This window comes from Dama dama, chromosome 11, assembly GCF_033118175.1.
Source record: "Dama dama isolate Ldn47 chromosome 11, ASM3311817v1, whole genome shotgun sequence".
Lineage (NCBI taxonomy): Eukaryota > Metazoa > Chordata > Mammalia > Artiodactyla > Cervidae > Dama > Dama dama.
Window position 1 is genome coordinate 30,816,237 of NC_083691.1, and position 25,259 is coordinate 30,841,495.

The 25,259-nt window shown below is 44.9% G+C and overlaps 2 protein-coding genes across 3 annotated transcripts in view; one reads left to right on the forward strand and one right to left on the reverse strand.

Moving 5' to 3' along the window:
* The window catches only part of LOC133064602 (protein FAM228A-like), a 47,326-nt gene extending 43,320 nt beyond the window's left edge, over nucleotides 1-4,006 (forward strand). Inside the window, exon 12 of the mRNA XM_061154908.1 lies at nucleotides 3,698-4,006. Coding sequence (XP_061010891.1) covers nucleotides 3,698-3,704 — 7 coding nt within the window. The 3' untranslated portion in view covers nucleotides 3,705-4,006. The remainder of the gene's footprint in view (nucleotides 1-3,697) is intronic.
* The window catches only part of ITSN2 (intersectin 2), a 121,359-nt gene that overhangs the window by 1,820 nt on the left and 94,280 nt on the right, over nucleotides 1-25,259 (reverse strand). For both annotated transcript variants that reach the window (XM_061154905.1, XM_061154906.1), the window contains exons 29-37: nucleotides 11,961-12,082; nucleotides 10,189-10,295; nucleotides 9,142-9,325; nucleotides 6,508-6,606; nucleotides 4,636-4,803; nucleotides 4,019-4,234; nucleotides 3,319-3,440; nucleotides 2,581-2,663; nucleotides 122-205 (exon numbers count right to left, since the gene is read on the reverse strand). In XM_061154905.1, coding sequence (XP_061010888.1) covers nucleotides 122-205; nucleotides 2,581-2,663; nucleotides 3,319-3,440; nucleotides 4,019-4,234; nucleotides 4,636-4,803; nucleotides 6,508-6,606; nucleotides 9,142-9,325; nucleotides 10,189-10,295; nucleotides 11,961-12,082 — 1,185 coding nt within the window. The remainder of the gene's footprint in view (nucleotides 1-121; nucleotides 206-2,580; nucleotides 2,664-3,318; nucleotides 3,441-4,018; nucleotides 4,235-4,635; nucleotides 4,804-6,507; nucleotides 6,607-9,141; nucleotides 9,326-10,188; nucleotides 10,296-11,960; nucleotides 12,083-25,259) is intronic.

Sequence of the window (25,259 nt, forward strand, 5' to 3'; positions counted from 1 at the left end):
ACCATTTTAGTGGCACTGGAAATACTGACTTTTAAAAAGTGTCCCATTATTCAGTGTACAGAAGAGTCATCAGCAAAGAGCGGGTTTGTTACCACATCTGTTGAATGAAAGAAGCATTTACCGTTTGGTTTACAGGCTTTCAGTTCTGTAGCTTCAATGACATGCACCATCAGACGCCCGATGCCTGAAGACTTCTGAGAGCGAGCTACAAAAGAGGAAGATGAGTGACGTTAATTTCTTCTCTGAGAACACAGACAGTGTAGCTATGGCACTAAGCTGTAGATACAGTCTGCCTTTCTAACCAGCCCCAGCACTCCCCAGCCATGCCTGCCACCTGAGCCAGAACTGGCAGGCCAGCATGGGGTTGCTCTGGGCCTCCGCCCAGGCTGTGTCACCTGCTAGGGCACCTGGCGGCCATCTCTGCCCGTGGGCAGCCTACGCACTCTTAAACACACAGGTCCAGGATCACCGCGTATCATATAGGCTGCCCGGTTTGCAATTCTGGGTCAGTCCATTCCCTCTTCCAGAGGCCATGGTGGAGTGGAGGTTTTTAAAATTCATCCCTGTGTTAACCCCTCAACTGCCTGGCAAGTAGTGATATTCATAAGATCATATTATATTTATTCAGCACTTAGAAGCAGCTACCATTTATTGGATACTTACTTTGTGTTAGGCATTTAAATAAGTTATATTATTTAAACTGCAATGTTTACACTACAAGGTAGCTCTTTATAACTGCCATTGTCATATATGAGGAAACGAAGTCTTAGAAATGACTGTAACATGTTTATGTCACAGAGTCTCTAAATGACGTTTTAAAACTTAAAACGTCAGACACCAAAGTCTACTTTCTTAACCACTCATCATAATTCCAATTACATGTAAACACTTTAGCTTATAACTTTTACTTAAGACCTTATTCTGTTTAAGGAGGTACTCAAAAACACTTTTAATATAGGGAGAAATGAGTTAGTGAACTCAGATTTTCTTGGTAAATGTAAAGATAGTTAAGCTGGGTTTGCTCCTAGGGGTTTAAAAACTAAAGGAAAGCTGCTTGGTGAGCTCCTGACTTTTCAAAATTCAGGGCAAGTAGAACTTTCTCTGAGAAGCGACTCATCCCCTGTGTGTGCCCTCCCGCCCAGGAGGCCCTTGCATTTAGTCTCCTTGAAGGCGGGCTGGGCTGTATTCATTTGCAGACTCGGTTAAGCCTAGCACAGGGCCTGGCACAGAGTAAGTAATCAATAAATGTCTAAGAATTGAACATGTGGAGAGTGCATAAACGTACGTACAGAGATTGCTGTGAAGCAAAACTAATAAAGAAAAACTTGATTTATTTTTCACCAATTAAGAGATTATATGCTTTCTGAAAAGCTTCAATCATTGATTTTTCAATAGCAAGACTTTAAAGTACCATTAAAATAGGATTCAGTTAGCAGAAGCCAATTTACACATACCTTTCAGGAGTATGTAACAAAATAAGGGAAACCTGAATAAAAAAACATAAAGAGCTGCAACTCCAGCAGCCAGGAACACAAGTGGGAGGACTGGTCAGGGAAGGGCCTCGTGCCACAGCCTGGTGGGAGACTGGGGGTCTTACCAGGGCTCTGCCACCATGAGAGGACAAGACCAGACAGAGAACCATAGAGAGAACATGTGGGACTTGGCAGCTGACTAGAGAGGCCTGGGGGAGGGGGATGTCAGGGGACACGTTTCCAGTGCATGGCCGAGGACAAGAGCTGTCCCCTGAATGTCTCTGGAGGAGCTACTTGGCGGGGGGGGGTGGTGAATTAATGCCATAGGAGGGGTGCAGCAGGTGTGTCCGGAGAGCATGGGCTGGAGAGAGCAGGCTGGCTGCAGCCACTGAAACCACCACAGAAGCATGGTGACGTGAGCTGGGGAGGCTCAGAGCCAGGGCAGGACTCACGGGGTACAGGGGAAGGAAGCAGGGCTAGGAGGGAGAGGAAGAAAGAAGACAGTGCTGGGAGGAGCCTCTGGGGTGTCATGGGGGCCCGGGGAGCGAGGGACCAATTTCCTGCTGTCGTGGGTGGGGGGTGGTCACTGGTCACATGAGCAGGCTGCGTGCACAGCCTCAAGGTCCCCAACCCAGTGTCGGGGGAGGGAGGATGGGTGGGTCCCCAGGAGGGGCCGGAGTACAGGCTGGGCCAGGGAGGAGGAGCAGGGTGTGGAGGAGCTGATGGGAATCTTCACAGAGGTGAAGTCTGATGGAGCAAAAGGACCAAGAGGAGGTGGGGCTGGTTATGTGAAGGTCAGACCCTTCTGCCTGAAAACAGAAGTGAAGAGTAAGTATGCAGGGAGGAGGGGCAGAGACTCTGTGCCACAGGGGCATCCCGGGGCTTGTGCTGGACAACCCCCATCTGTGTAGTAGGCAGTGGCGGGGCTCAGGAGGCCCCCAGGAGTTTTGAAATGGCTGTGGAGGACGTAGTGGGCAGCAAGCCTGGTCTTTCAGGCTATCCCTGTTTAGCCCCTCTCTGCAGCCTGGGCTCTGAAGTTGGGGCCCCACCCAGTCCCCAGGGCACCCTGGCGTGGTGAACTGCAGCCCTCCAGGGCACCACCGACTACCTTGATAGGCCTTCTCCCGCTTCTTCTTCTCCGTGTCGATGTACTGCTCAGACGCCGCCTTGATCTTCTGGACCCAGGCCGTCCTGGAGGAGAAGCAGAGCGCAGCCCTCACACACCTCCCTCAGGGTCACTGGAAGCCCCAGAGCTCCGCACTCGTCTCTGAGAGCTTCCTAACCCTAGACCTAGCGTGAATTCAACTGAAGGGCTCGTTTGCTCATTGAGGATCAAGCTGAGAATTTCTAGACAGTTCTTGGTGGCACCAGGCACTTGTCAGGTGCTGGGCGCATGGAGATGGAAGATGCAGTGACGGCTGAGCATGGCGAATGACGGGCTCTGGTCCCGCAGAGGAGGAGCTGCACCAGAGGGGAGGGCACGCGGCTGGCTGGGCAGGGAGGGAGGAAGGCTCCCAGCAGAGGGCAGTGGGGGAGGGGCCTGTGCGGTGCCAGGACGGGAAAGGAGGGCCTCAGCAGGCGAGGGAGCACAGGCTGCCCCTGAAGGGTCGCGGCAGGAAGTGAGGTGTTGGTCTCCCCCTTCAGAAGACCCAGGACAGACCGGAAGCAGAGAAGCGTTAGAGGTGTTTGTGTTCACCAGGCTGTCTAAACCCAGGCCTGCCAGTGGGATTGGTGGAGGTGGGGATTAGTAGGGTGGGAGTACAGACTGGAAGTGGGTTATGGCAGGGGGAGAGGTCAGGCTTTCTCCTGGGCCTCAAGGCAGGTCACACATGTGGTTGAGACAGACCTCTCGTTAATGTTGTCTGTTCGAAGGGTGTAGACCCGGTCAATGTGAGAGATGTGGAAGACAGGCTCATCGCTGGAAGGGTCTGTGGGCAGTTTCACCAAGGCTTCATTCAGGAAAATGGGCTGAAAGAATAAGGGCCAAAACACAGGCTGTGAAATGGGTCGGAACCCTCCACCCACCTATATCCAGAGCCTTGTCTGTTCTGAAGAGTCTTGCTGAGCAGTGGAGAGGGCTCTAGCTTCCACAGTATTTTACCCAGGAGAAAAGAAACTGCCTCCCGTTTCAGGAAAGTAAATATCTGGGGTTACCAGCTGTTACTAAAGTGGGGACAGGAGGACAGAGTGTCTGTGACCGCTCACGTGACAGGGTCTCTCCACAGGCCCTGACACTTGGCCCTTTGCGTCAGCCTCAGTTTCTCAGAGAGACCCGATGCTGAATGTGGACGGAGGCGGGACTGCCCATTGTGTTTGCTGGGGAAGAAGCTGGAATCCACAGCTGGGATCTACTGAGGCTGTCAGAGGGCGGTGAAGGCCCAGCCACTCTTGGCTTCCTCCCTGGGAATGACATGGAGGCGTGAGCTATCTGGAGGTGGGTGAAGAGTCCCCTGAGGATGGGAAGGGCCCAGGCCAGGAAGAAAGTAGGCCCTGAAGGGAGAGGAAACACCTCATTATGTACCTGATGCTACTGCCAGGACACTTACCGTCTTATACATCTTGAACTGAGCGTTGGACTTCGAGCTGAAAAGCTTCTCCGAGGCCAAGGAGACCGCGAACTGCTTGACCATGTAGGTGAGAAGCAGGAAGTCGTTGAAGAGGAACCCGTGCAGCTCCTTGTTGCTCTTGGTCTTGTACAGCTTTCCGCTGTGCAGGAGCTTCCGGGGCCCCAGGCAGTTGGTGAGGGAGTTGAAAACAAGTTGCTTAAAGAGAGAAGAAGGTGTCACTTTGCAAGTCCAAGCACCCCTGGCAAGGTCCTGGGCCTGAGGGAGGGGCGGCAGACCTCTCCAGTGGGAATGTGGCTGTAATCATTTACCTTCACACAGAAGCTCCTTACATTTATTTCTCTTCAGAGTTCAGACTGGCACAGTGAAAAAGATTACTTAGAAACCCACAGAACACTGATTGTACCAGCTGAATTCAAAGAATGCAAAACATAAATCTCTCTATGAGAAAGGACAATGACAACCCAAGAAGTGGGCAGGATGCTGAGTCTGTATGGGCTGAGCTGAGGCGTAGACTGTCTACACTGGGAGAAGGCATGAACCTGGTTCCCCACCCAGAGCTTGCCGGGCGGCACCCAGCTCAGGCCCGTAGCCCTCACCTCCGCGAGCCCGTCGCACTGCACGTGTGTCTGGATCCACTCCAGTCGGTCTGAATTTTCCTTCTCCCGAACTCCTTCATTCACTTGAGAGCAGAGCTCCTCTGCCCGCTCGAGGGCCAGCTTCAGAGAGGAGTGGTCTACGTGATTCTCTGGGGTGTTCTCCAGAATCTGGAGGAGAGGGGCTGTGTCATGTGGGATGTCTTATGTCTTCCACCTGCCCCACCAGCCCAGGTGCTGGGTGCTGGGAATACGACAGTGAGCAAGACAGTTGTTCCCCCTTGAGAGGCTCAGGGGCCCATGAGTTCTTGGGGAGACACGTGACTCAGGGACAAGAGGGTGGGCCAAGTACTACATGGACCAAGTGCCCTGCACTGTGGGTCTCTGCTGGCTCTCTGGCTGGATCTGGGGGAGGTATAAGGGTGCCTCCCCACTTCCTCCCAGTAATCCAGGTGAACTCTCCAGTATAAACTGGCTGCACCTTTGATAAGTGTGTTAATTTGCTGCAACCATTCATTATATTTTTGGGGTCACTGATCTTTCTGAAAAATCTGCTGAAAGCAGTGAATCCCCTACCACAGGATAAAACAATAAAACAATGATGTCAGCATGTAGGAAAATGCACTCATCTCATTCTGAAGTGACTCTACATTCCTGAAGGTAAAAGGATAGAGAATGCATCTTTGTGTGGTTGCTTGGAAATGGGCTGGCCCACCAGTAGACCACTGTTGTCTGGCTTCCTGGGTTCATGGTCCCTCATTCATAATCACAAAATGTGAAAAACTCTGAAAGCCTAATGCTTTTTTCATTACTCATTTGATGGCAAAACCTGACTTAAACTGAAGAGATGTACGAATTAAGTCTATGTCTAATGATTATTCATTAACTTCCCTTCAGACTCTGAACATGTTAGTTATCAGTGCTGCCCAGGCTTTGCTGGGGTATCATGTAATACACAGTATTTGAATTATATTCTGTATTGTGAAAAACATCTGGCCCCAAATATTTCAGGTAAGGGATTAACTGTGGATTAATGTGTATTAATGGGTCTGTCTGGTATCAGAACTGTGACATTAGTTCTGTATTAGTTTTGATGTAGCTAATTAGTTCTGACAGGGTCTAACATGGCTTACAGAGTGGTAGTCAAGACATAATAAAAGCAACAGTCTTATATTATTTCTACTGTGTTTCTTTGTAAGATGACTGAAATTACCTCAGTGATTACTTGTGGAATAATCCTTTGAAGGTCTGCCTTCTCCTTAGATGGTTTATTGGCTCAAGAGGCCCACATGGTGTCAAAAAGGTGAATGGAATTTTAGAGGGACTGTGTGGTCAGCAAGCTGAGGTGGGGACCTCAGTGAGGGGACGTGTCTAGGACACTGAGTTGGAGACTCCTGGGATGTCCAGGTTAGGCATTTAGTTGGCAGATGACTTCAGATCTCAGGGGGAAGACTGGACCCCCAAGGTTGTGGGACTAACAAGGGACTCTGTCTGGGCTCAAGATGGGCTCCACAGCTGGAGACCTAGAGGGTGTTGTTCTGTCTAGACAATATACACTCATGACCCTGAGAGGCCAGAAGCTTCCTGGGAAGGGGGAGGACAGGTAACCCAAATGACCCTGGATATGTCTTTTATTTGCCCATGTCCAGGATTTATCCCTTCAGACTACATGTGTATGTGTCTGTGGGGGCGTGCACACACACACACACACACACACACCACACACTCTCTCTCTCTCTCTCTCTCTCTCTCTCTCTCTCTCGGTGCCTGGTGCATCAGACATGGAGTCAGACCATGTGGCAGGCGGCTGGCGTGCTTGGAGGCTCCCTGACCGTCAGCCTCGAAGGACCCTGCTTCTCCCCACTGGACACTCACACTTCTGATGAGGAGTGGGTAGCGGGTGATCCTCTGCATGGGCTTCAGCAGGAAGCTGGAAAGGGGCATCCCTTTACACCGAGGGTCGGATGCCAACTTCTGCAAAATAATTGAGAGGCTCATGAGGAAATCAGAGGCTAAGAAAAGCGAGGGAACACTGGAACTACTCCTCACTTTGACATCTTTCAGATTTTGAATTTCTTTTAAAAACTCAGGATCCAAAATGATACCCATCAATTTAACAGTAGGAATATCCCACCTCATGAGCCAGACCCTGCAAATACTTTCAGTTCTTTCTTAAGGTGGATTTGACAGGCTGTGCGAGCCTTCCCTCTGTTACTTCAAGGACCATGCTCTCTCAGCTGTCTTCCCAGTCCACTGACCTCAGTCTTCCTCACTCCTTTCTTCTTTCCCCACAGTCTCCCACAACTGAGTCCCACAGTGTAACCCAGACCATCAATGGAGCCGAATTATTCTCCTTTTCATCTGATATTCCAAAGGCACCTCAATACCTCATCACACCTCAAGGTGAAGTCCTCGTCTTCTCTCATAAAAGCATCACCATCTACCTCTACTCCTATCGGACTTGGTAGCATAGTTCTGCACCCACCCACCTCCTCCCCACACACCTAGGAGTCACCACTAACGCCAGTCTGTCTTCTAAGCAGCTCTTGATCTCCCCCACCTCTGGCTGCTCATCGCTGGGCTTCATCAATGACAATACCATTTAATGAGCACCTAGCTGAGTCAGGCTGACACTGTCCTACTGCTTTTTCTTCACTTGGCTAATTCACACTCATCTCTGAAGACTCAGATTAGCCTCCTCCACTCCAGGGTCTCCTCTCCCTTCCCGTGATCCTTTTCAAGCCCCTATGGCTTTCTTTATCATCACGCCATATCTGGTAACAAAGGTAGAGGTACCATGTTTGAGTGTCTGTATGACCTCCCATTCAGACTGTAAACTCTAGGAGGCCAAGGACCACATTTATTTGATTCTACACCTAGGAGTAGTACAGGATGTAACAGAGTAGCTAGTACTCTAGGATGTTCATTTTTAACAACTGAAAAGTAACACATTTACTATAATTTACCTAATTATTCCCCACTTTAAAAAATCGCCCCCTCCTTCTGTTTTTGGATATTCTATGTTTCTAAGATAAACATCTTCATGCTCTTTATTTTGATATCTTCTGAGTGTTTTTAAAAAGCATCATTTTAGAACACAGCTTGTTAGATCTACTTTTAATATAATCAACACCATCCCTTTCATTTAGAGACTAAACACTTTATTTTTGCTACTGTTACAACCATGGTGATACTGATGTCCTATTTACACTGCTACTTTTATCACTATTTGAAAAAAAATTAAATCTTTTACTATGATTTGGACAGCAAGGAGATCCAACCAGTCCACCCTAAAGGAAATCAGTCCTGAATATTCACTGGAAGGACTGATGCTGAAGCTGAAACTCCAATACTTTGGCTACCTGATTGGAAGAAATGACTCATTTGAAAAGACCCTGATGCTAGGAAAGACTGAAGGCGGGAGGAGAAGGGGATGACAGAGGATGAGATGGTTGGATGGCATTACCAACTCAATGGACATGAGTTTGAGTAAACTCTGGGAGTTTGTGAGACAGGGAGGCCTGGTGTGCTGCAGTCCATGGGTCACAAAGAGTCGGACACGACTGAGCGACTGAACTGAGAAGGTAAATGTCCTATATTTAATACTACAATTGATAATTTAAAAACATTCACATATACTCATAATTCTACATTTATCTAATTATTCTGATTAATGTTTGTTTCTGTGATGTTGGGTTTCTTTCTATGCTTCTTCTAGTTCATTTCCAGGCAACCCCTTGCCTCCCACCAATTGAAGGGTTCTGTCCTCAGTGCTTTATATTGAACCATTTTTGCATTCCTGAGATCATAGTAAGATAAATAAGTAACATTAGCATTTACTGAATGCTTATTATGTGCTGGTCTCTGTGCTAAAGTATTTTAAAAGTAATATCTGATTATCTCCAGGTTACAGATGAAGGGACTGAAGGTGCCAAGTGTTAGGAAACTAGCCCCAGTTCCATAGTGAACTGTGTTGGGGCTGGGATTTCAGCCCACACAGTTGGAAGTCTGTCTTATTACAAGCATGATATTGTGTTGCCTCCTGGAATGATCCAATTTGGTTATGTAAGCTATTTTATATTCTTCCTTTGAATAAGACAGGTATAAAAATAAAAACAATTTACAAAATTAAGAAAGTGACATTCTGGATGCTTTTTGGAGTAGAAAGTAGCTGATTTACATTAAGTAGGCTTAAAAAAACACTGCTATTTAAGATGGGCAAAATAATGGTCCCAGAGCCAAGAAAAAATTTAATTCAACAGGAAAGGCAACTCAAAGCAATCAGAAAATTCTCTGCCATATTTGTGTTTCCCTCCATGGACAGAGGAGCCTGGTGGGCGACAGTCCATGAGGCTGCAAAGAGGCAGACACGACTAAAACGACTGAGCACACACAGAAAGTGATGGTCATACCCGTCTCTACTCTTGAGGCCTCCCAGAGGCCTCCACATGCCTCTGCCTCCTGGCTCAGAACAGGGCTGGCCTGCCTACATTCCCGGGATGGAGTTACCTTTAAAAATTCTTTGAAGTCTGTGTGTTCGTCTGTCTTCTGCTGTAACAGGGCTGCTCCATTAAGCTGACAGCTGCAGAAGCGGATGTAGGCCTGCATGTGGGACAGCTCAGCGGCCAGGATGTCCCCGATCATGTGCACGGGCATCTTCTCACCCCCGGTCTTCTTCCGCACCCGCAGCGCCCTGCAACCAACACACTTTTTCTCACTTCTTATTTAACTGAGTGTCCGTCGCCAATGAACAGTGAATATCTTGGGAGACTAGCAATAATAATGGCCAGCGAGTTACCTAAAGATCTCTGGCACCATGGGGAAAAAGTCAGGAGGAGCAGACAGTTTAGGACCTAAAGCTCCGCCTGCCCGGCCAACCTGGGTGAACTGTGAGCAAAGAAGAAGAAAATGAAGACTGCGCTTGGGTGTTCCTCGGTCTTTGGAACTGTTTTGGTTTCAGCTTAGTTTCTTAGCAAAGTTTTGAAAGTTTTCTAACTTGTTTTAAGCTGAACCAAGAAGAAAGAAATTTCTCTTCTCTGCAGGAGAAATATGGGAGCAAGAGTCCGCAGAGGCGGGGTGTGGAGGTGAAGGTGGCGGTGGATATTGTGCCCAGAGAGCTGCTAAAGCTCATGGATCAGGGAGAAGCATAGAGGGTGGGATGGCTCAGAGCTCCCCTGGAGCCTGTCCTTGTGGGCGGAAGAGACGGAATTTCACACTGGGCTTAGAGGACTGCCAGTCCAGCTGCTTATGTCTGGGTCATAAGCTGTGGCTTCTCTCCTGACTCTAGCTGATACAGAGTCAAGTATGGTTTGGAATCATATGTTAATATATTGTTTAATGACTTCATTTTTTCTTTACTTAATCAAATATTTTGTTATATTTTGCTTCAATAATGATATACTTTACAGTTAGCATTTCATAAAATAATAATAGAAAGCCTGAGGGAGTGGAAAGCAGTAGAAGTTCTTTAAGCAGCTCAGTTGCAGGGAGTGAGGTGGGACTCTTGATCCCACGGCTGGGGTGGCCGCTGCCACCAAAGGCAGTGCCACGACTCACTTCAGCAGCTTCGTGTTAGCCATGATGAGCTCCTTCCAGTTAACAAAGATCAAGGCCATTTCTCCTTCAGTGAGAAAACCTGGCTCTGTCATTCGTTTCTGAAAAACCTAGATTCAGAACAAGAAAAGGAAGTCAGCTCTAGGGCAGTACACAGCCTGTGTGGTCTAAAGGAAATGGTATCTTCATACACGGAAACCAGGAAGAGCAAGGTACTTTTATATAACATACACAGACTGTTGAATTTTAAATTGTAAAATTTCCCTACATTTTGCTATTTCAGCTCCTATCAGGGCTGATTCTGAGGACTGAATCCAGCAGTCCCATCAACGAGAGTCTCATACCCACCTCCTAGGGGTCTTACACAGGTTAATTAAACTGTGGGCATAAAGCACCCCACACCAGGAGGGCCTGCAGAACTGAGGGAGCAGGACTGTTGTCAGACTGCACCACAGGAGTCTGGAAGCAGTTAGTGAGAAGTGCAGTAAAAGAAACAGCAATGCCTTAACTCAGCCCCAAGACTGACCACCAAGCACATGTGGATTTCAGAGGCTGGCTGACCGAAGGGGATGTGATAACTCTTTACACTGGTAATCCACAGAACTTGAGGTTTCACAAAGTTCTGATATGCACACACACATGCATATGTGTGTGTGCATACATGCACATGTGTGTGTAGGTTTCTCAGTTAACTTCACTGATGATGATGTAGGTCATGCTGAGTCAGGTATTATTATTCCCAACTGACCCATGAAGAAATGAAGGCTGAGAGTGACGTCCTCAAGGTCACAAAGCTAGTTTCCACTAAACAACTAGGGAACGACTTTAAAAGCCTTAAGGAAATGGTGACATCATCTGCGACACCTCTCCTCATGTGTAATCTCTCCAAAATACATGTGACATTACTCTGTTGAAACTGTTCTAAACTGATGTTTATAGCATTGAGTTGAACCTGGAGTCCAAGAACTCAGGTAAAAGTCTATGGACTGACATCTCTAAACCTCTATGGTTTCAGAGTCAGATGGAAGATGTCTGGATGCTCCTATGGGAGAGAGACCTGGAGACAAGGTCACTGCTCTGAGGCGCTCTGGAAGGACAGGGAGAGCATCTGATTGTCTGTCCTTTCATCTGTGGATTGACCTGCGTTACTGTTTATGCGTTCTGTTGACTGGCTTAGCGTCAGCCTCAGTCAACAGAGGAGCAGAGGAGGATGTGGTGGCCGGGTCCTCTTGGGGGTGGAGTGCTGATGAGAATGCTGTCCACTTGCCTGTGGACAGTGCTTTTCACCCTAAACCCCTGACCCCGACTTGACGCCTCACCCCTGAGAGGATCTTATGAGGTGGCAGAGTGGTTTTCCAAACTGATACAAACATTAGAGGAACACTCCCACTGCCTCACAACTCCGTTGGAAACAACTAAACTTTATGAAAATATCAGAAATGTCAGGTGTCAGAGTGGCAGTGCAGACTTCGTGAGAGAAAAGTCTGAGGCGGCACGTTTGCTTCAAGCCTTCCCACCCACCCTACACCCTTGTCCTTCCTGACAGGGCCACCTCACAGCCGACTGAGGTACCGAGTGCCTCTTCTCTCCTCATTCTGAATGACCTAATCTGACAGCAAGAGGTGACTTGAGACTGTCAAGACCCCTCCAACAGGCAGAGGAAGCATTCTGAGGGTGTGAGAGTGCCTGTCACTGCTGGTGACTTCACTGTCAAAGGCGACACCTCGGTACGAGCCCCCACCCCGTAAGAAGCCAGCAGAGCCTGGCGCCCTTACCTCCACAACGAGCTGCAGGTCATCCACGTACCGCTCCTCCGTCTCAATCAGCTCGTGGATGTAGCCCTGCCTCTTCCTTTCCACCGGCTGCATGGTGTCCAGTGTTTGGAGATCAGCACACCCTGTGGAAAAGCAGGGTAGAGTTTCAAAGTATTATTTTCTTCTCCTGGAAGGAAAGAGACATCTACTGGCAGGATGCGCTGAGTTTACAAATATTGCCTCCAAAGAATCCCATGGCCAGCCAAAGGGCCCTGGGGCCTGGGAGAGCACAGCAGTGTACACCTGCAGAAACTGGATTCGCCATCGGCCCCTCACGCTCCAGAGCTGCAAATAAGCAATGCCTGTAACGGCTCAATGTGGCTTGAATGTCTTTCTAAGCAAGTGATGACAGAGTGAAGGATTTTCAGAAACAGCCTCAAAGAGGCCATAAACTGTGCTGAGCTTGTGTGAAGAACCTATGCTATTCTCGCCATCTCAACACATTTTCAAACTATTATAATAATTAAAGGAATCAAATGCTTGAGAACAGTGTTTTCCAAATTGCAGGTCATGAGCCATTTGTGAGTCATTCTATCAACTGATTTTTTAAACAGAAACAAAACAAAATTAATAAATGAAGCTACCATGTATACAGGGGGCTTCCCAGGTGGTGCCAGTGGTAAAGAACCTGCCTGCCAATACAGGAGACATAAGAGACATGGGTTTGATCCCTGGGTCAGGAAGATCTGCTGCAAGACGGCATCGAAAACCACTCCAGTATTCCTGCCTGGAGAATCCCATGGACAGAGGAGCCTGGCAGGCTACAGTCCACAGGGTCGCAAAGAGTTGGACATGACTGAAGTGACTTAGCATGCACCACATAAACAGGATTGGTAAGTATCGTCCTGAGAAAATTTTCAGTTAGGTATGTATCTGTGGATGTAAAATGTAGTTCTTACTGTGAGCTGCTGTTTAAAAAGTGTTTGAGAAACATTTCTCTAGAATTCCCAAAGTTAAGTGCTCAGTGAGGAAACCTAAAGTGCCCAGAACCCAGCGGTTCCCAGCAGGAACACTACCTCAAACCTAGGGAACAAAGAATGGTGGTTCGGGCTACCCTGCAGCCACAGAGCTTGAGGGCAGCCCAGGGCAGTCTCGCCTGGCATCAGGGTGAGAAGTACCGCATTCACTTCAGATCAGTGTACAGGCTGAGCTCAGGGTCAAACTGAAGTGATGTTCATCTCAGAGTCGTGGGGTTAGAAACTGAAGGCTTGGCTTATGCACAGGAGGAGGGGAAAGGCCTCATAAAGTGCTTATCAGACAAAAAGAAAAAGCAGGTAGGGGCCCCGCAAGTGACAGCAGTGGGCAGTCACGGTATATGTCCGAGAGGGAGACAGGAGGGCAGCAGGAAGGTCTGGGGAGTGAGGCCGCAGGAGCAGGGGCAGCTGCCAGGGGCCTCTGCAGACGGCGGAGTTTGGATCGAGGCAGACGCCCCGCTCGGGGACAACTGCACAAAGCCACAGAGGTGGAAAAGGCCAGGATCAGACCAGGCTTTTAAAGGAGGTTCTCTCTCTGACTGCTTTGAAATGTTTATGTGTTTTGTAGAGACTGGGCCTTACTGAGAGTTCTCGTGAAGACAGTTATTCCACTTTCTGCACATGCTGCCGACAGCTTAAAAAAATTACTCCCATGGTCAAACAAAAATTGAATTAAGGCAGGTTCTGTTTGGTGGTACCAAGAGAGCACAGTACCACTGTCATGCTCAAACTTCTCAAGCTTTTCTGGGGACTGTGTTTCACCCTATTCTGCCAGGGAGACCTGCACGAATGAGCAAGAACTGGGGACAAGCAAGGCTAACTCAGGTCCCTGCCTGCCCCGGCTCTGCAGCCAGGAGGCTGATGCCTGGGACAGTGTTGCTGATCACCCACCACCCAGCTGGCTCTGGTAGAAGCAATGGCAACAGTTTCTAAGGCTGCTCTACCTCTTCGCTGGTGGTTTACAAATCCTGGTCACTCATATTCTGCCATGTTCACATTCCAGCTCTACTATTACTTAGATAACATTTTTGTCCACGTTTGAGCTAAATACCTAGGGAAGTCATGGGTTCGATGTGCTGGTTATGTTTCTTCCAATAGTCACCACCATAAACATGTAACCATTAACATAAGTTGAGTTTTCCTGGGCCCTCTTTTTGCATGCCATTGTGTTGGGCACCAACAGGATATCACACTTTAGGAAAGAATGATTTATGTTAAAACCTGTAAGCATCGGCCTGTCTGTTCAGTGTCTGTGAACAAGAGGAATAGTCTCAGGTAGTTTATTGTTTCTAAAGCTGGAACATACATGATGTTAGCTTCATCAGGATGAATGTGGGACAATCCTTGTACTAACATCCTAGCGGACATTTGTGCATTTCATTACTTATGGTTCTTAAATGTTTATCCTCAAAATTTCTAACCTGACCCCTACCATCACTTTCAGATGCTCTTATCTCTGACGTCAGGGCAAAAAAAACAAATACAGGCATGATGCCCCTTTAACTTCCTGCCTGTGTCAGGGGCCAAGAGGATCCTACTTTTTCCAGAAGCCAGAATCCCTAACCCACCCTCTCTGGCAGGACCCTTCCCCGCCCTTCCACTTCCACTGCCAGTCCTCAGTGGCCCCTCCAGTCTATGAACACAGTCATGTGTCCCTCTTACCACAATATTTACAACAAACACACACGTTCCTTCAACGCTGCTCCCTCCTCAGACACCCGTCTCTGGTCTCACTGCCAAATGGCTCTGGAGGGGTCTGTCATTCACTCCCCCCAGCCCCAGCTCTCTCTGTCACCTCTCCAACTTAGAGTCACTGGCTTCTGTCCCACTGCTCCACTGACACTGCTTTTTGCTTTTTAACTTTTTGTTTTATATTGGAGAAGAGCCAGTGCTGCTGTCATAGTTTCAGGGGAAGGGCTCAGGGACTCAGTCATACATAAACATTGTATCCTTTCTCCTCCAAACTCCCCTGCCATCCAGGCTGCCAGGTAACATTGAGCAGAGTTCCCTGTGCTATGCAGTAGGTCCTTGTTGTTATCCATTTTATTAATAAATATAGCAGCAAGACACTGCTTTTGTGAAGATAATGACGACTCAGCATTGCCAGTCCAGAGACCCCTGGGAGCTCACATCCTCCTGTACCTGCCCACAGCCCTGACACCTCTGATGAGCTGCTGCTTCCAGCCCTCCAGTCTCTCCCTCAGCCCCTGTCACTCTCCTCTTCCCGCTGTGTCCTTTTGCATTTCTGCTTCTGCCTGCCTCCAGGCTCTCTGCTTTCCCCAGTCCAGCAAACACTACAATGTATTCCCGGCATGCCTGACCTGGCAGGATCAAATGAGTGTGGGCAAAGCTACAGATGCCTTTCTCTGCTGGGGTCACAAGGTGCATGGACATACCAAGGCTCTGAGAAACCCTGCTCTAAAGAAACATTCAGTTTGAGTGAACTCAGACACTTACTTGACCAGAGAACCCCCTGTTTTGAGTGGAGAGTGAATCTTTTGAGAACTGAGGAATTAGGGTTTATGGATAGAATACACCCCTCTGCCATCCTCTACACCTGCACTGTCCAATACAGTACCCATTAGCAACATATGGCTACTCAGCACTTGAACCTTGGCCAGTCCAAATAGAGAAGTGCCATAAATGTGAAATATACACCAGACTTTAAAGACCCAGTACAAACATCCCGGAATGTAAAATAATGCATCAGTACAGAAACTGTTACACCAATTACATATTGAAATGATAATATTTTGGATAATGCTGGGTTAAGTAAAATTAATTATTAAAATTAATTCCATCTGTTTCTTTTTACTTTTTAAAATGTAGCTGCTGGAAGCTTTTAAATTACACATGGGCTTGTATTTGTGACTAACATTATATTTATATCAAACAGCTCAAGCCAGCCGCTACATTTTTTTTATCAGGTTTCCTCCCTGATGGAAATGTCCAATGGCTGCTGTTTTTTGCAGAATGAGGTCCTAACTCGGGGGGAGCACAAGGCTCTGGAGTCTCCTGAATCCAGCAGCAGCCTGCCTCTGAGCGTGCCGCCCACCTTCTGGCCACCCTGGCCTGTGCTCAGTCCTCATGATGAGCTGCACACACTGGCCATGGCTTGGCTGTTTCCGCTTCTGTCCTGGGCTCTGTCCACAGCCCGTCTCCACACAGAAGCCATCTCATTACCCCTTCAGGGTACAACTCACATGATCCTACTCTGGGGAAACCTCTCCCATCCCCTGTCCCACTTGCTCCCACACTGCCTCTCCTTCATGTTTCCGTGATACTGTTTGCATCTATATTATAATACTTCACATAACGTGACTTGTAGTTCATTTGTATACAGTTCGTATGGCCATCTCTCCCAGTGGAGGTTAGGGACTGTGTCTGACATAGTCTATAATATAACACTTAGCAGTGCTTTTGAAAACCCATGGAGGTGGGAAGACTATTTTGTCATCTTCAGACCCATTTCTTGTCTTTCCCCTGCTTTGCTCTGTACTTTTGTCTTACTGAAGCACATCTCTTAATGGTTCCTTTAGTCACATCTATTAGTGGTAAATACTTTCAAATTTTGCCTGAAAATGCCTTTATCTCCCCTCCTGTCATGAATAGTATAATTAAAATTCTAGTTTGACAGTTATTTTTTCTTAACACTCCTTATCGTTGGGTTGAGTTGTGTGCAGTCAAGTCTGACTGCTGTTCCTGTGTAGTTATTCTGCTCTTTCTTGCTTACTATTTTCAACATTTTTTTTTTCTCTTTGGTGTTTTGCAGTCTAGGTATGGGTTTATTTTTTCCCAGAAGTCATTGTTATTCTTGAATCTGTGGAGTCACATCTTTCATCAGTTCTAGAAAATTCTCAATCTCTAAACAGGCCAAACTCTAAGAGTACTTTTGTAAGCTCCTTTCTTACTTGGCTTCTGCCTGGATTTGGTTAATGAGAGGAGGCTCCATCGGGATACTGAAGACTATTAGGGTGGATTAGGAAAAGAATCCTCCTGCCACAACAGTGAGATGACAAGAAAGCATTTAGTCCCCGCTGGGTAAAGAACAGAAATGCCGGGGCTGCATCTCACATAAATTTGGAGTTCAAGAACTCCTAAACTGATGAATTAACACAAAAATTAGTTTCTGGCTGGTGATACCTTCAGGATGCTTGCCCAGTCTGAAGGGTCACTCTCACAACCTTGGTTCCACAGGATTTACATAAAAAAAAAACCAAGTCTTGCTAAAGCTGAGTTCATAGTAAAAAATTACAAGAAACAAGGACAGATTCACCATTCATTTTGAGGATTAGCGCTGCAAGAACTTTAGAACAAAAGGGGGTATAAAATATATATGTTTAAAATAACTCAAGACATATATAATGTACTTGAAATCCTAAGTAGGGTCTAAAAAAACAATAGGCAGATTTGAAAAAGAAATGAATAGAAAGGTAAATATTATCATAATATTAATAGATGAGATAGCCGATCAAACACATCTGAGGAAACAATTAGTAAATCTGAAAAACAGCTGAAGAAGTTACTTAGAACAGAGCCCGGAAAGACAAAAAGATGGAAAACATAAAATTAAAGTTAAAAGATATGGAGGAGGAAATGACAAGGCCCAACATACATCTAACAGGAGCCAAGGAAGGGAGAATAAAAAGAATGGGAAGAGATAATATTGAGAGAATGGTTGAGAATGTTCTAGAACTGATGGAAGTTATGATTATACAGAGTCAGGAAGAACAATGACTCCTGGGAAAAAATAAAATAAACCCACACCTAGACTGCAAAATACCAAGAAGAAAAAATTGTTGAAACAGTAAGAAAGAAGGGGCAGAACAATTATACAGAACAGCAATCAGACCTGGCTGTAGACAATGCAACCCAAGAATAGGGAGTGTTGAGAAAAAGTAACTGTCAAACTAGAATTCTAATTATACTATTTTTCAAGGAAGAAAGAAAAGAAAGAAGTCGCTTAGTCGTGTCTGATTCTTTGCAACCCCATGGACTGTAGCCTACCAGGCTCCTCTGTCCATGGGATTCTCCAGGCAAGAATACTGGAGTGGGTTGTCATTTCCTTCTCCAGGGGATCTTCCAAGCCCAGGGATCAAACCAGGGTCTCCCACATTGCAGGCAGACGCTTTACCCTCTGAGCCACCAGGGAAGACCATTTTTCATGGAAGAGGGGGAAATAAAGGCATTTTCAGGCAAAGTTTGAGAGTATTTACAACTAATAGATGAGACTAAAGGAACCATTAAGAGATGTACTTTGGTAAGAAAAAAATCAAATAAAAAGAGAAATAAAGAGATGCAAAGGGTAGTGGAAAAAAAGAATGGTGAGCAGGAGTACTAGTAATGATGTGAAGAAAGCTATTTATATTAGAAAATAATAGTGATGACTAAGTGGGATAAATTCAATGTGAATTTTTAAAAAAAGAAGCAAAGAAAATATATGGTAAATAAAACATATCAAAAAAGATAGATATAAATAAAAGTATCAAACCATTCTAATAAATGTAAATAGCTTAAAACTGTCAGTTAAAAGAGAGATTCCAGACTGGATAAAAAAAAAATTCAGCTAGATGCTATTTACAAAGACACCTAATACATAAAGTAACAGAAATATTAGAAGTAAAGGACTGGAAAAAAACTATCCAAATGCAAAATATAAAAGAGCAGTGTAGGGGGGGGATTTATTAGCAACAGACAAAACAGGATTTCAAGGATTGTATAAGACAATATCATAAAAAACTCATGAAAATGTAATGATTCTTATCTTATTTGCAACTAACAGGAGCATCTCAAAATTTAAGACAAAAAGTTGACAGAATTACTTCCCCCAAAAAAATAAAGAAAAAAGAAAAACTAAAAAATCTATCATTGAAGTAGTAGATTTTAATATATTTTTCTTAATGAAAATTAGCAAGAATATGAAAGATTTGAACACAATTAACAGGCCTCATATAATGAGAATATAAACAAGAGAATACACATTCTTTTGCTCAGGCAATCAGAGACATCTGATACTTTTCTTCTTCTCACACCTCGCATTTAATACACTTGTAGCTCCATCTTCAAAACAGATCAGAGTGGTCCATAATCTGACCACGTCCTACCTCATCCACCACCATTTTGATCCCCCGCCAACCCCCAATTTAACCTAGCAATCCAGAGCTATTCTACTAAAACATAGCAGGTCATGTCACTCCTTGGATCAAAACCCTTCAATGGGGTTTTCTCACTCTGAGCAAAAGCCAAAGTTCTAACAATCAGCCCACAAGAAACAATCTCCCCCACCTCCATGGATATCTCTCTGTCCTCACTGCCTCCTCCTCTTGCTCCTTCCTCATACCGGCCACACTGACCCCTGTGTTGCTCCTCAAGCATCACAGGAATGCTCCTTGCACATAATGTTCCCTCTACCTACAGTGATCTTCCATGTGTCCACAGGGCTTCTTCCAGATACCCATCACATCTGTCAAGTCCTTGCTCACATTATCACCATGTCAGAAAATCTTTATCTGAGTAGTCAGTTTGAAATGGAAATCCCTCCGCATCCACCTTTCCCCACCCAGCACTCTCTCCCCCTAACCTGCTTCAATTTTCTAAGATATCACATACTTACTCGTCTTGTTTTGTCTTACCCTACTCAAGTATCAGCTTCAAGAGGGCAGGACTTTTTATCTATTTTACAATCTTCTATGTCTCCAGTGGCTGACACATAGTAGGAGGTTTTACAAGTATTTATAGACGATGATATGAAGATAGACTCTGAGCTGCAGGAAATGGTACATCAATATTAACTACAGGCAGTCAGAGAATGATGAAAACATCCTGGGAAGTTCTTTCTGATAGACAAGAAGAATGGGAAAGTAGGAAAAATGAGAGATCATGGCTACCATCAGGTCAAAGTTCCCAGAGAAATAATGAGTGGTAGGCTGGACCACAAGAACCCCCCCAACCATGTCCCCGCCCCCCCCCCCCCCCACATACACTTGTTTTTTAGGATGTGGAGACTGAGAGACAAAACATGAATAATGAATAATGGTTATGAAAACTCTGTGTCCCACTATAATTGGGAATCACTCTTCTAAATTACAGTGCAAGCAAGAAAATGAGGCATCTTCGCAGATAGCTGCGAAGATTCCAAAAAGTGAAGGACAAAAGGCAATCTGTGATGACTGACACAAAGAGGGCTTGTTCAGATGACGTCACGAAGTCCCAGAAAGGTCCTTGCCCATTCTGAGGAGAGGAACGCCTCTGAACAATGCTATTCTCTGTGTCCCCAAGTTCAGCTGCCAGAGTGTCACATAATGGTTTTCAGTCTCACTGTGTGGAAAATCAGTGAAGAGATGAGATTTTAACAGTAAATCCAGATGACTGAGCTGGGTGCATTTTCTGAAGGCTGTCTTTAATACTGAAGCTTTATCAGGGCAATAGGAAATTACTGGACATCTTATTTTGTAAGAGAATAGCCTTTTATCTGCTTGGCAAATATTTACTGAGTGCAAACCATGTGCCAGGTAGCATGCTCCCACCATGAAGCCATACATATTTGTGGTTTTGCTTTTGGAAATTTAAATAATCCTTGAACAATTTTTTAAGCTCTTGTGTCATTTTTTGATGCTTGTCAAGTTCTATGCCATCAGGTGTTATGTCGCTTACGTACAGAAAGGACTGTGTGTGGATAGTCTAATGCTGCAGGCCATCAGAAAGCAAAATATTTGACTATCAGAAAACAGACACATTCTAAAATTGCCAAAAGCAGCTCCTATGATAAATGCAAGTAGATCTGCATTTACCAAAATAAAATAAATTTGGTTTTATTTTTAAATTTACAATAAAATGTTATAAGCCTAAAAGACAGCAAAGACCTCCCCAAAGCAGACAAGTGCAGATTCTGGCCTCAAAAAGCAGTTAGTTGAAGCTGATTTTTGCATTATCTAGTCTCCCAGACTTGACCCTATATCACTGACTCAACTGAGGGAATTAATGTACTATTCAGAATACAGAATATTATGAAGAGATATCATGAAAGAGTAGTTTCTTCATGTTCACACAGCACAGAACTTCCAATTTTAACAGTACAAATAACCAACGTGTATATCACTATTTACAAACCTCTGATCGATCCTCTGATTAACAAATACAAATTTGAATTTGTATATGGAATACAAATTTGAATTTGCATATGGAAAATCTGAGGCTTAGTAGTTAAGGGACTTACTGTAGGATTTAGAACTACTAAATCCCTAAATCTAGGTGTGTTGATTCAAGTCTTACACTTTGAAATTCCAGGCCCTTTTAAATGGTGCTTACACGACAATCCTATTTGGGGTGAAACACTGGCAATAGTGTGTACAAACCTGACCTGGCCTCAAGCTTGCTGAATTCTTGAGGAAAAAAAGATTTCAGTAGAAATATTTGGAATGCCAAAAAACCCAAAGGCACTGAAGAAGCCAACAGGGTCCTTATTCACCTTTAACTCTTTTTTATATCTCTGTGACATCATTGGTCCCTTTACTAAACTTCTTTTCGGTTACACATGCATAACAACTTGTATCTAACAGCCAACTTCAAACAGACTGTGTACCCTTCATGCTCTTTATTAGTTCGCCCATTACTACAGTACTGACCTGGGGCAACAGGAGTTTTTTCTGCACATATGGTTTTTTCTTATTACTAAACAGACTGCTACACCCCTAACTTTACCCAATGGTATGACTATACAGCCTGTGTTTTCCAGCTTGTTTATGACTATATAATACTATGCCCCAATACTATGCCCAATACTATGCTGAGTTTAGAACACACTAATTCTGTAGCACTGCCTGACTCTGATTTCATGGTGGTTAACAGGTGACCCCTGGTGACACAGGTTTCACAGCAGCAGGTCCTTCCACTACCTTGAAATGCAAATTTACCAGCCTCAATTCTCTTAATGCTCTTTACCCTCTTCTCACCTATATCTTGGAGTTAAATGATGACTGTTCTAATTTTGTGATTTGAAGTAACAACTCCAAGTTATCGAGGAATGGCTGAGAGCACAAGCTCTGGAGTCAGATCTGGACTCTACTTATATTCCATCACACCCAAGATGTTTGGTTCATCACTTAGGATACAGCAAATGCTTGGTAAGTATTAACTGTTATTTCCAGTATCTATATGCTAAGACACTGGACTGGTGCTTCATAAATTGCTTAAGTCTCACATGTAATATAGATATTACTCTCTTCATTATACAGATGAGGTGAAGGCTCCTAGGGGTGAGCTCATAGAGCCATGATTCAAAGCAGCCACAACTTCCTATTAATTCATTTTATCACTCTTGGATTTTGCCTTTGATAACATCATTAAGACATCTCTCTTAAGCACATCTTTCCAAATTTGTTGATGTTTAAAAGTTTTAAAAGTGATTATAAAGACAATTTACTCAACTTAAAAATAAGCAAAGGATCTGAATACACACTTCTCCAAAAAACATACAGATGGCCAACAAGCACATGAAAAGATGCTCCATCATCATTAGTCACGGAGGAGTTTGTAATTCAAAATCACAAGATATCACTTCACACCTACAAGGATGGCTTTAATAATATGTCAGATAATAATAAGCATTGGTAAAAATGTGGAGAAACAAAAACCCTTGTACACTGCTGGTGGGAATTAAAAAAAAAAATTGTAACCATTTTGGAAAACAGTCTGGCAGTTTCCCAAAAAGTCAAGCCATTTGATCCAGCAATTTCATTTCTAGGTACAGACCCAAGAAAAATGAAGTTGTATGACCATGCAAAAACTTGTACATAAATGTACAGAGCATTATTTATAAGAACCAAAGAGTAAAAACCCAAATGTCCACCAATTAATATATGGATAAATAACAATGGAATATTATTTGGCCATAAAAGGGAATGAACTACCAATACATCCTACAGCATGATGTACCTTGAAAACATTATATCCATACAATGGAATATTATTTGGCCATAGAAAGGAATGAAGTACTGACACATCCTATGGCATGATGTAACTTGAAAATGTTACGCTAAGTGAAATAAGCCAATCAAAAGAACCCCAAACATTTTATGGTTCCATTTGTATATGTCCAGAATAGGCAAACATGGAGACAGAACACAGATTAGTGGTCGCCTAGGGCTGCATGGATGGAGAAGGCAATGGCACCCACTCCAGTACTCTTGCCTGGACAATCCCATGGATGGAGGAGCCTGGTAGGCTGCGGTCCATGGGGTCGCTAAGAGGCAGACATGACTGAGCGACTTCACTTTCACTTTTCACTGTCATGCATTGGAGAAGGAAATGGCAACCCACTCCAGTGTTCTTGCCTGGAGAATCCCAGGGACAGGGGAGCCTGGTGGGCTGCCGTCTATGGGGTCACACAGAGTTGGACACGACTGAAGCAACTTAGCAGCAGCAGCAGCAAGGCTGCATGGAAGGCAGGGTGCTTAGGCAGATATGAAAGTGATAACTAATGGATACTGGTTTCTTTTTGAGGTGATGAAAATGTTCTATAATGACTGCATGACTCAGTGAATATACTAAAAACCACTGATTTGTATAGCTGGGGGAACTGTATGGAGTGTAAATTATGTCTCAACAAAGCTGTTACCAAAAAAGTGATTATGTTCAGTTTTATCCTTTTGGATATTCTTCTTAGAGATTCTTATCCTTGTTATAATATTCAGCCTTTGCTTCCTCATCTTCTCTGCATGTACATTTTACACAGAGAAAACACTGCAGCCTTTGATTTTTCTTCTTGTCTTCTCATTGGTTCAAGCTACGGCTGTACTGCAGGAACTTCATTATTATGAAATTGGGAGGCAACATTAGCACTGGAGAGTAGAAGCTAAGAGGATGGACTCTGAGCCAACCACTTGGGTTTGAACCCAGCTCTATCACTGACTATCTGTGTAACCTTGACCAAGTTATTTAACTTCTCTGTGTTTTAATTTCCATGCCTATAAAAAGAAAACAATAATAAGGACCTTAGAAAAATACCTAGACTAATAAGTACTCAATAAATAGCACTTTTCCTCTTTTCATTTTACTGATATGAGCAATGGTTATACAGGTAGAATTTTATTATTTTATAAAAATGGTGATATTAGCATAACAATCTCTTTATTCTCCTAGAACCTTTGTTTCTTGTCTTCATGGGTTCCTTTCACTATACAACCCTTAAGTCCTGATACCCTCAAAGGTCTGATTTTCTCCCCAGGTCACCTCATTTACTTTCACTGGCTCAGAAACTATCAATATGCATTCATGCCACCAGCTGATGTACATCAGATGCTGTATATCTTAATTATATCTCATTACCTGCTGGACAATTCTATCTGGATGTCCCACGGGTACTTTGTAGTCAAAACCAAACTCATCTTCTTCTCCCAACTGATTCTTTACTGTAGCTGGTGGCACCATTTCTCCCCATCACCAAGATACAAACCTGAGAATCAAACTGACCCTTTCACCTGTCCACACAATCCATAAATCCCTCAACTCCTCCCAGTGTTCCCTCAGAAACTATTCTTAATGCTGCTTCATGGTTTTTTCTCTACCTTGGCTTCACATAAGAATCATCTGAGTTTTAAAAAATCCCCATGCCTAGGCCTCACTTCAGGCCATTTAAATCAGGCATCAATAGCTTGTCAAAGGGCCCCGGGGGGTGATTCCAATGAGCAGCCAAGCTAGGAATCTGGTTTAGCCCCCAGCCTGCTCTCAAGCCTCAACTTGTCTTGCTGGCTTTCCACTCCTACTCCAGCAATAATGAACTGCTATAGTCACCCCTCTCCTCCTGCATCCAGGCTGCTGCTTGTCTCTATCACTCTCCCCACCACTCTACCCGCCAATCTGGCTTTCTCCTACTTATCTTATGGATCAAGCAGTTGCCTTATCCAGGAAGTCTTCTCTAATTCACCAATCTACAGATGAATTAGGTATTCCTCCTCCATACTCTCTTGTGTGCGTGTGTGCTAAGTCACTTCAGTTGTGGTCAACTCTTTGCAATCCTATGGACCATAGCCCGCCAGGCTCCTGTCCATGGGATTCTCCAAACAAGAATACTGGAGTGGGTTTCCATGCCCTCCTCCAAGGGATCTTCCCGACGCAGGGATTGAACCCACGTCTGCTGCAGGGGCAGGCAGGTTCTTTACCACTAGTGCCTCCTGGGAAGTCCCTGCACTCTCGGCGCCCAGTAAATATCTCTGTGTGCTTAGCACGCTGTTTTATAATCATCTGCTTTCATGCCTGATCCTCTTACAGTTAGGTCCTACCTGAGACC